The following is a 12016-nucleotide window of genomic DNA, read 5'->3' as shown; positions in this document are numbered from 1 at the left end:
CTATAGCCGTCATTTTTCGTTAATGCATTTATTAAGGGGGAATAATGGTTCAAGAAGTTAACTGAGAAGATAGTTGTTAGTGAACTCTCGACTGAAAGAACCCAGTCTTATCAACTGATCTACCAGTCGAATTTTCCACTAATCTTCTCATATAAGTTAACTAATTAACCAATTATATTTCAAAACAAATGAGGTGACTGTCTGCCAAACTAATGATGAATTTTAATTTATGACGTGGAATCAATTTTAACCGCTCATTATTTTACAAACACGATTATAGCACACGTACACACATTTCACTCAAAATTTTATTGGACTAACACGTGTCCAAAAATTCAAACAGTCACAAACATTAGTACAATTATCCGCCTCATTTCAGTTTTACTTTTCGACTACTTCAAATCATCTTTAGAGCAAGAAATACCTCATCATTCGAATTTTCTTTCAAGAAATTTTTCAGCATTCAATGGCGACTCAAATTCCCGCTTTCATGCTAAATGCTATGGCCATCAATTTTGGATCTATCTTATCTTTCGGCGATACTGAAGTTCAGAAAGTATTTCAGAAACTTGAAGCTGCTGGTCTAAGAACATTTTTGGGACAATCCTCTCAGGATATCTATCCCAAAGAACTTCAGGATTTCTACTCTTCTGGCGTGATTGATTCTGAGGGAAATATCAATTCTACTATCAATGGTCAGTTACTGATCATCTCTGAAGATTCTCTTGGTGATTTATTTCTCTTACCTTCTGAAGGAATGGCACAACTTTCGGATGTCAAAGCATCTGATATTGAGGAAATGCAAACCATTCTCTCTGCGAATGGACAGAAGATTAAAGTTTCTGATCCTAAAAAGGAACTCAAGCATGAAGTTCAATTGCTGGCCGATGTAATTGCTAAAGGGCTTTTGGCAAAAGCTGGATCATTTGCTGCCCTAACTTTGGAGAAATTTCAGACCATTACTGTAATAATGGCTAATAACAAATTTAACTGGAAACATCTCATATTTAATATTTTGAAGAATATGTTTCTGTCTCCTAAACAATCCAAGGGTTTTGCTGTTCAAATCAGTTATCTGCTGAAAGAAAAAGGTTTAGTGGCTGAGGAATCTGAGAAGACGTCGAAATTTAAGGTGTTCAATGCAAAGAACACGATGCCAATCAAATCCAAAATGGACAAATCTCCTACTCAGTTTGTGCGAATCAAACAGGAAATTGGGACTCAGTTAACTGCTCCCAAATCAGTCAAGAAAACCAAAACGTTGGCTCAACTGAAGGTTGCCAAAAGGAAGTTGATTTTGAGTACATCAGAGTCAGATAAGACTTCATCACCTCAAATTGCGAAGAAGCCAAGAACTCAAAGGGTTAAAACTACTTCTAAGGTATCCATTCCTACTGACAAAATGATTTCCTTTAATGATCAGCAGCCTATAGAAGCAGTTCCTCTACAGATTATTCCACAAGCTGATTCAGTAAGTACCATAAAGAAATCAGTTAGGACCCAAGCTCCTGTTACTCAAATACCTCGACCAATTGGTGTAGCACCTGCCAGACCCAAAGGAATAAAGTTTGTAGAACAGATTGAATCAACTCGAACCGGACTGGAAATACCTCATATCATGAGTACTGATAAAGGGAAAGGGAAATTGATTGTAGAACCCAGACCCTCCAACCCGATTCAAACTCATATTGATCTGGTATGGGGAAAAGTGAACAGTTTTGCTGCTGCAAAGACTAAGTCCTATGATGCTTGGGTAGCCTATCGTACTGAGGTTTTTGCCAAGCAACTGAAGGAAAAGACCGAGCTCAGAAAATTCATCAAGCTGGAGGCCTTTGTTCTTCGAACTGTCAAAGCTGCTTCTATTGCTCAAGCCTTAGAGAGGAAAAGTTATTTCTTTGATCAGATGAGATGACGTGAATCTTGATACGAATAAATAGCAAACACGATTAAAAATAAATCACACCCTCTATTCAATTACGATATTAAGATCCGTGTGTTTTCCCGATCTTTTGATTCAAGTATTGTGTGATATTCACCTCTAAACTAGCAAGAGGTTAGCAATAAATAAACACGAGGATAAACAATCGAAAACTATACGAACCTTCGAAGAACTTTGCCTACGACAATCCGCACAAGCAACGATCGACAAACGCCACAAAGTTAAAAACTTTGATAAGTTTGATTTGATTTGACAAAGCTAAAAGCTTTGAAAAGTTGAGAGAAAATTCTCACAAGTTTGATAAACTCAAAATAATATGTGTATTGTTGTGTTAAAATTCGTCCAACATAGTCTATATATCAAAAGATATCAAAAATCTAGTCTCCCAAAATAATAAAACTCTAGAAAAGGAAACAAATCCGCGCAGAAAACGCTAGGCACGGACCCCGTGCAGACCTCCGTGTCTGGGTCCGTGTACATACTGTAAAACTCTTCAATCAGGATCAAGGGACACGGACCCCGTGCTCGCCTCCGTGTGCGGGTCCGTGTAGGCACTGTCTTCGCCACATACATAGGGCACGGACCCCGTACCTGGGTCCGTCTCCAGGTCCGTGGAGCCACTGTAAAAACTCATCCCAGCTTGTAAAGGACACGGACCCCGTGTGTAGGTCCGTGTACAGGTCCGTCCAGACTCGGTCAGCAACCTCAATGCTTGAATGACTTTCCGTTGGCCTCCAAACGTACTCCCATGCATCACGACCTCTTCCGGCTTGCTCATGACTCCTTGTAGCGCCTCCTTGAATCTCTTTAGTCGACCCCTCGTGATTGGTCCCTCCGGAAACTGCAAAGGATCCCATGCTTTCCTTGGGACGTCCACGTTTGTCCTCAAATCTTGCTCGTCACCTACATCAAACAACGACAAGTCACTAACATTAAAAGTAGAGCTAACATTATACTCACCTGGCAAGTCGAGTTTGTAGGCATTATCATTGATCCTCTCTAGAACTTGGAATGGTCCATCGCCCCTAGGTAGTAGCTTTGAGCGTCGCTTCTCCGGAAACCTCTCCTTCCTCAAGTGTAGCCACACCCAATCGCCCTTCTCGAATACCACCTTCTTTTTCCCTTTGTTGGCTTGCTTAGCATATTGCTCATTTCGCTTCTCAATATTGGCTTTTACCTTCTCATGCAAACTCCTAACGAATTCAGCCTTCTTTTTGCCGTCTAAGTTTAACCTTTCACTCACAGGTAAAGACATCAAATCCAACGGAGTCAAAGGATTGAAACCATATACAATCTCAAATGGTGAATAGCTAGTAGTAGAGTGCACACAACGATTATAAGCAAATTCAACAAATGGCAAGCAATTTTCCCAATTCTTTAAGTTCTTCTTGAGAATAGCACGTAATAAAGTTCCTAACGTCCTATTAACTACCTCAGTTTGACCATCAGTTTGAGGATGACAGGTCGTAGAAAACAGTAATTTAGTGCCAAGTTTAGCCCACAGTGTTTTCCAAAAGTAACTTAGGAATTTAACATCACGGTCCGACACAATGGTCCTAGGCATGCCATGCAGCCTAACGACTTCTCTAAAGAATAGGTCCGCAATGTTAGATGCATCATCAGTCTTGTGACAAGCAATAAAGTGTGCCATTTTCGAAAACCTATCCACAACAACAAATATAGAGTCTCTCCCCTTCTTTGACCTAGGTAACCCCAAAACAAAGTCCATAGAGATATCCACCCAAGGTTCACTAGGGACGGGAAGTGGTGTATATAATCCGTGTGGTAGTGTCCTAGACTTAGCTTGTCTACAAGTTATGCACTTCTCACAAATACGTTCAACATCACGCTTCATGTGTGGCCAATAAAAATGTTCATGCAATGCACTTAAAGTCTTAGCCACCCCAAAGTGCCCCATTAGGCCACCCCCATGTGCCTCCCTAACAAGTAATTCACGAATTGATGACTTGGGAATGCACAATCTATCCTCTCTAAACAAGAAACCTTTATGCAAGTAGAATTTATCATGTGGACCATGCATACAAGTTTCAAACACTTCCTTAAAATCATCATCTAGCACATACAACTCTTTAACAAGTTCAAACCCCAATATTTTAGATTCCAAAGTAGAGAAAAGTACATACCTCCGTGATAGTGCGTCGGCCACTACATTTTCCTTACCTTGCTTATACTTGATCATGTAGGGGAATGTCTCTATGAAGGCCACCCACTTAGCATGCCGTTTGTTCAGATTTTGTTGCCCCTTGAGGTGCTTTAGAGACTCATGATCCGTATGAATCACAAACTCATGCCCCTTGCTGCCACGTCTCAAGAGTCCTCACAAGTGCATAGAACTCCTTGTCATACGTGGGATAGTTCAGCGCTGCCCCATTGAGCTTCTCACTAAAGTACGCCACCGGCCTTCCTCCTTGCATCAACACGCCACCAATACCTACACCTGAAGCATCACATTCAATTTCAAAAGTATTAGCAAAATCAGGTAACACAAGTAAAGGAGCATTAATTAATTTTTGCTTGATAATATTAAAGGACTTCTCTTGCTCCTCGCCCCAACAGAATGGAACGTTCTTCTTGATGACCGCCGTCATCGGTGCCGCCAATGTGCTAAAATCCTTTACAAACCTCCTATAGAAGCTTGCAAGACCATGAAAGCTTCGGACTTGACCGACAGTAGTAGGCGATGGCCAATCTCGAATAGCACTTACCTTGTCTTCATCCACTTGTATCCCTTGTGAACTTACAACGAAACCAAGAAACACAAGTTTGTTTGTACAAAAATCACACTTCTTTAAGTTAGCATACAAATTTTCAGCCCTTAATGTGATTAACACAAGTTTCAAGTGTTTAACATGCTCTTCAAGATTCTTGCTATACACTAGGATATCATCAAAGTAAACCACAACAAATTTACCTATATGTGCACGCAAGACATGATTCATTAACCTCATAAAGGTGCTAAGTGCATTAGTTAAACCAAAAGGCATAACCATCCACTCATACAACCCATATTTAGTTTTGAAAGCAGTTTTCCACTCATCACCTTCTCTCATCCTAATTTGGTGATACCCACTCCTCAAATCAATCTTACTAAAAATGAAAGACCCATGCAATTCATCTAACATATCATCTAGTCTAGGTATGGGATGCCTATACTTAATGGTTATGTTATTGATTGCTCTACAGTCAACACACATACGCCATGAGCCATCTTTCTTAGGGACTAGCAAAACAGGCACCGCACAAGGTGACATGGACTCACGCACATAACCTTTATCTAATAACTCACTTACCTGCCTTTGTAGCTCCTTAGTCTCCTCCGGATTGCTCCTATAAGCTGGGCGGTTCGGCAAGGCACTCCCGGGCACCAAATCAATTTGGTGCTCAATTCCCCTCAATGGTGGTAAGCCTTGAGGTAGCTCTTCCGGAAATACATCGTCAAATTCCTGCAATAGTGAAACAACAATGCTCGGAAGGGATCCGGCTATATCACTTGTGTTAAGGAGGATCTCCTTGTAAAGAATTAACACAAGTGGTTCATGTGTGTGCAACAAGTGTTTTATCTCACCCTTTTGGGCCATATAAGAATTCTTTTTGGCCTCTTTCCTCTCCTTTTCTTTCCCCTCAATTTCTTTCTTCTCTTTTTTTGTTTGTGTGGCTATCTCACTCTTTTCAACTCTCTTTTTTTCAGCCACTTCAATTTTATTTTCAGAGGCCATCTCACTTTTTAATTCACTCTTTTTTTCGGCCTCATCTCTCTTCTTTTTTTTCAAGTGGTCCTCCAATACTTTCTTTGGGGACAATGGAAGTAAGACAACAGTTTCTTTTTTCAAGACAAACGAGTACTTATTTTTGAACCCATCGTGAGTCACTCGCCTATCAAATTGCCATGCCTACCCAACAATATATGACAAGCATGCATAGGTACCATGTCACACAAAACCTCATCCACATACTTCCCAATTGAGAAGGACACTAGAACTTGCCTATTCACTCTCACCTCCGCACAATCGTTCAACCATTGAAGCTTATATGGTTGAGGATGTTTTATTGTAGGCAATCCCAATTTCTCAACCATCTCAATGCTAGCCACATTGGTGCAACTTCCCCCATCTATGATGACATTGCACACCTTACCACTCACAAAACATCTAGTGTGAAACAAGTTCTCCCTTTGGTTAATCTCCTCATCTTTGACTTGGGCACTCATGATTCGCCTAGTCACTAGAGCTTCTCCTACAACCGCCCCATATCCCTCATCGGGATCCTCCAACTCCGGCATATCATCATCACTACCCTCGCCATCCCCCTCACTTTGAGACTCATATTCACCATAATCATTCAAAAACATGACTCTCTTATTAGGACACTCACTAGCAATATGGCCCAACCCTTGACATCTAAAACATTTTGTATCTCTAGAACGAGTAGTAGGAATTTCAGATTTACCTTGTACTCCATGCCTAGGTGCCTCTTGTTTTGGTTCAAACTTAGGCTTGGTCACCACTTTGCTATCATCTCGCTTGGCCGCATTTGGGCGCCAAGAAGAAGATGCACCTCCGGTTTGATTGGTGCGGCCAACTCCTCGCCTCTTGAGTTGTTGCTCCATTTTAATGGCCATTTGCACCATCTCGTCTAGATCTAAGTAGTGCCGAAGCTCCACTTGATCTTGGATCTTCCTGTTCAAACCACAAAGAAAACAAGCCATAGTTGCTTCATTATCCTCCTCAGTATTTGCCCTAATCATGAGTACTTCCATCTCCTTATAGTAGTCCTCAACACTCTTCAATCCTTGCCTCAAAGTTTGTAACCTCTTAAACATCTCCCTATAATAGTGGTTAGGTACAAACCTCTTCCTCATTACACTCTTCATTTCATCCCAAGATTCAATGGGTCTCTCATTATACTTTCTTTTAGTGGTCACTAATTGATCCCACCAAATGAGAGCATAGTCTAAAAATTCAACCACCGCCAACCTCACCTTCTTTTGTTCGGAGTAGTGGTGACATGCAAATACGAACTCTACTCTCTTTTCCCATTCTAGGTACGCCTCCGGGTCAGATTTCCCATGGAATGAAGGGATTTTCATCTTAATGCTACCCATGTGACCATCTTCCCTAGTCTCCTCATACCTACCCCTCATAGCTTCTCTTCTTCCTCTCCCAAATCCTCTATCTCTTCCATTCCTACCTCAATTCTCATTTTGACTCTCATCGCCTCCTCCTAGATCATACTCCTCGTCATCTCTACCCAAATCCCTAGGCTTAGGTTTACCCCCACTAACACTAACCTCAAGTTTACCCAACCTCTCATGCAACGACTCCATTTGGGTCGTCATCATCCTACTAAAATCCCCAAACAACGCCTCCAGTGGGAACTTAGATGACCCCGGGTTCGAATTATCTCCTACCTCCTTCTCCATCTAATTCTTAGAATTGTACCTGCAAGAAAATGTTAGTAGAAAACAAATAACTCCTCACCCAAAAGCTCACCGGTCACTCCAAAGAAATTCACTCGTCTCTCCTCTCTTATTTTTTTTGCTCACAACAAATACTCACTAGTCACTCCAAAGAAATAACACTCACACTCAAATGTTTCCACTCGAATTTGATAGTACTCTCAAAAGTGTGCTCAAGCTTTGTATTTGGGATATCAAACAATCAAGGCTCAAACCTGTGAACAAATGCGACCGACTCACTTGGACTGTGTAGACAAGAAATTCGAATATGAATTTTTTTTTTTTTTGACTGTGAGAGACAATTAAATATGACTCTCTAAAGAAAATAGAACAAGATATCAAAATGAAATAATGGTGAATTTTCGGAATTTTTGTACTCTTTTTTTTTTTTTTTTTTTTTTTTGCTTGAGTCTAAGCGAGTCCTTCCAAGTTGCTGCTATGATCGAGAAACTTTATCCATTGTGGAAGGACTTCAAGAATTATTTGAAGCATAAAAGGAAGGAGATGGGATTGGAGGATCTCATTGTGAGATTGAGGATAGAAGAGGACAACAAGAGCATCGAGGGACAAGAGCATCGACGGCAAGGGTGAACGTTGTTGAAACAAGTTTGAAAGGGAAGAAAAGAAAGTTTGAAAAGCAACCACAACAAGGCCAACAACCACCAAATAAGAAAAAATTCAAAGGGACTTGTTATAACTGCGGAAAACCAAATCACATGGCCAAGGATTGTAGGAAGCCAAAGAAGGGAAATCCTCAAGCCAATGTAGTTCAAGAAAGGTCGGTACCATTTGATTTTTCTCAACTTGATTTGTCTGCAGTTATTTTGGAAGCAAATTTGGTGGAAAACACCAACAAGTTGTGGGTTGATACTGGAGTAACTCGACACATATGCTCCAACAAGGGGATGTTCTCTACATATGCTCCATCGACCGGGAGAAAACTATACATGGGGAACTCCGCTACATCTGAGGTGGTGGGCACCGGAAATGTGGTACTGAAGATGACATCGGGTTTGGAAGTAACCCTTGTTGATGCACTTCATGTACCGGAAATAAAAAAGAACCTCATGTCGGGGTCTTTGTTGGTCAAACAAAGGTTTAGACTAGTATTTGAGTCTAACAAAGTTGTATTGATCAAGAATGATCATTTTATTGGAAAAAGATATCTCGATGAGAGCCTTTTCAAGTTAAATGTATTGGCTATACGCCAAAGTGTTGTTGAAAGTAATAAAGACAAAAGTTCTATTTACTTGCTTGAATGTTTTCATTTATGACATGTTCATTTAGGACACGTAAATTTTAATACCTTGCAACGTTTAATGAAACTTGAATTATTGCCTAAACACTACGTCGATCCAAACGAAAAATTCGAGATATGTGTTGAAGCTAAAATGACCAAAGCGCCTTACCACTCGATTGAAAGATGTACAACTCATCTAGAACTAATACACACCGATCTTTGTGATTTAAAGTTTATACAAACTAGAGGAGGAAAAAAATACTACGTTACATTCATTGATGATAATACAAGGTACTGTTACGTATATCTTTTGAGGTCGACAAATGAAGCTCTTGAAGCATTCAAGTGTTATAAGACCGAAGTTGAGAATCAACTAGGCAAACAAATAAAAAGGGTTCGAAGCGATAGAGGGGGCGAATACGGAGCCCCGTTTGATGAATTCTGCACATCTGTGGGAATAATTCATGAAACGACAGCTTCTTATTCACCACAGTCGAATGATATTGACGAAAGAAAGAATCGAACTCTGAAAGATATGATGAATGCTATGTTAGTAAGTTCAGGACTACCCCAAAACTTGTGGGAGGAAGCAATACTATCGGCTAATCATATCCTGAACAAGATACCCCACAAGAAAAATGACAAGTAACCTTACGAATTGTGGAAAGGTCATAAACCTTCCTACAAGTACCTGAAAGTGTGGGGGGTGTTTAGCTAAGGTTGAAATACCAAAGCCTAAACAAGAGAAAATTAGACCAAAGACGGTCGACTGCATATTTATCGGATATGCACATAATATTAGTGCCTATAGATTTATAATGCACAAATCTGAAAATACCGAAATGAATACGTGCATGACATTTGAGTCAAGAAATGCAGTATTTTTTGAAAATATATTTCCTTGTAAAGAGAGGAAAGAAAATGGTTCTAATAAGCGAAAAATTGAGACGGCGCATGAAGGTCAAGTACCTACACATGAGCCAACTCTAAATGAAAATGCTATACAATTGGTAAGCTCTTCAAAAGTGCAAGAACCAAAAAGAAGCAAAATGGCTAGAATCTCAAAGTCTTTTGGTCCAAACTTCCATACTTTTATGTTGGAGAATGAACCAAAGAACATACAAGATGCTCTGGCTAGCCCCGAAGCTCCCTATTGGAAAGAAACCATCAACTCTGAAATGGATTCTATTTTGCAAAACTATACTTGGGAACTAGTGGATCTTCCACCAGGTGACAAGCTATTGGGATGCAAATGGATATTGAAAAAGAAAATGAGAGTTGATGTAAGTATTGAAAAATACAAAGCTAGGCTTGTGGCAAAAGGCTATAGACAAAGAGAAGGTCATGATTTCTTCGACATGTATTCACCAGTTTCAAGAATAACATCCATTTGTGTGCTCATTGCTATTGCAGCTTTGCATAACCTTGAGATACATCAAATGGATGTCAAAACGATATTCTTAAATGGTGAACTTGAAGAAGAAATATATGTGGAGCAACCTGAAGGCTTCATAGTTAAATGACAAGAAAGAAAGGTATGTCGTTTAATTAAATCACTATACAGACTTAAACAAGCGCCCAAGCAGTGGCATGAAAAATTTGACAAGGTAGTATTGTCAAATGGATTTAAGATAAGTGAGTGTGACAAATGTGTTTACATTAAAGGCACTCGAGAATCTTATATAATAGTATGTCTATTTGTGGATGACATGCTAATAATGGGGAATAACCAAGAGTTGATTAATGGTACAAAGAAAATGTTGACAAAACATTTTGATATGAAAGATATGGGTATTGCTGATGTAATTCTAGGAATTAAAATCTTTAGAACTCCAGAAGCAATAGTCATATCTCAATCTCATTACGTAGAAACAGTGTTAAAGAAGTTTAATGCTTAAGACTCTACCCCAATAAAAACGCCTTTAGACGTGAATGTCCATTTCATGAAGAATCGTAGAGAACCAGTTTCCCAATTGGAATACTTCAGAATTATTGGAAGTCTTTTGTACATCACTAATTGTACTAGACCTTATATCGCTTGTGCTGTAAACAAGTTAAGTTGATTTACAAATAATCCTAGTGATGCACACTGGAAGACGTTGACAAGGGTGCTTAGATATTTAAAGCATACCTCAGAATATGCACTAAATTACACAAGGTATCCTGCAGTACTTGAAGGATACTGTGATGCAAATTGGATTTCTGATACCAATGACTCCAAATCCACCAGCGGCTATGTATTTAGCATTGGTGGAGGAGCAGTCTCTTGGAGGTCATCGAAACAAACTTCCATTGCAAGATCTACTACGGAATCGGAGTTCATAGTGCTAGATAAAGCTGCAGAAAAAGCTGAATGGATCGCAAATTTCTAGAGGACATTCCATGTTGGACAAGTCCAGTGCCAACAATCTTGATACATTGCAACAGTCAGTCGGCAATTGCAAGGACACAAAACAGTATGTACAATGGCAAGTCTCGACACATTCGTCGAAAACATAATACTGTGCGACATTTGATCTCTAATGGAGTTATATCTGTTGATTATATCAAATCAAAGGATAACTTAGCGGATCCGCTTACAAAAGCATTAAATAGAGATCAAATGTACTGTCTGTCAAGAGGAATGTGTCTAAACCTACCAAATAAAGTTTTCATAGTGGCAACCCAACCTTGTTGATTGGAGATACCGAGATCTTGGTTCAATGGGACAACTAAGTTATGAAAAATTGAGGAATCACTCCTCATTCCTAAGACGATGAGTGAAGTTGCCTACAAAGGTAGTGAGGTTAAGTATTGTACTTTTAATGATTCCATAGCTTGCAAAAGCGGGATAAGTAGGATACCCTTTTACAAGGAGATCACCTAAGTATGTGTGAGGACGAGCAGCCTCGATGAAACACGTATGAAGCCAAGATCTGTTCCATGGCCAAAACGGACAAAACCGATAAAACAAAATGGAAATGAAAGAAAGGTTATCTTGTGGGTACAGTTGTCTGGGTTTACATGAACCGCCAAGAAGTTCAAGACATCCCGTTCATTTTGTGGCCTAGTAAATCCGATTGTATTCTACTAGAGAAGGTTCAAAGCCAAAAGCCACATCTCCTGATTAGATAATTTTTCGTATATACTCTCTCTTATGCATCACGAGCATTCGTGCATTAATTTCATTCATGTGGGGGATTGTTAGAATTTTGATACTTAATGAATGAAAATTAAGCAAATAAATCAATGTGTTTGATTTGGAAAAATCGAAACAAAGAACGAAGCTTAATGAACAAATATTAAGTTCGGTGTTTCTGAATTAAACTCGAAACGAGTTCATCAAATGATGAAAGAAATTCAATCGAGTAGTCGGAACATG

The 12016-nt window shown here is 39.6% G+C and overlaps 1 protein-coding gene across 1 annotated transcript; it reads left to right on the top strand.

Moving 5' to 3' along the window:
• Positions 1–466: 466 nt before the first annotated feature.
• Positions 467–10178, top strand: LOC140829623 (uncharacterized). Its single transcript, XM_073192936.1, has 5 exons — positions 467–581; positions 756–889; positions 7913–8639; positions 9565–9885; positions 10069–10178. The coding sequence occupies exons 1-5, from the start codon at positions 467–469 to the stop codon at positions 10176–10178; spliced, it is 1407 nt and encodes a 468-aa protein (XP_073049037.1).
• The last annotated feature ends 1838 nt before the right edge of the window (positions 10179–12016 follow it).

The sequence above is a fragment of the Primulina eburnea genome, chromosome 4 (assembly GCF_022965805.1).
Source record: "Primulina eburnea isolate SZY01 chromosome 4, ASM2296580v1, whole genome shotgun sequence".
In the NCBI taxonomy this organism is placed as follows: domain Eukaryota; kingdom Viridiplantae; phylum Streptophyta; class Magnoliopsida; order Lamiales; family Gesneriaceae; genus Primulina; species Primulina eburnea.
Note: the sequence above shows the minus strand (reverse complement) of the source record. Positions and strands in the feature narration are given on the sequence as shown.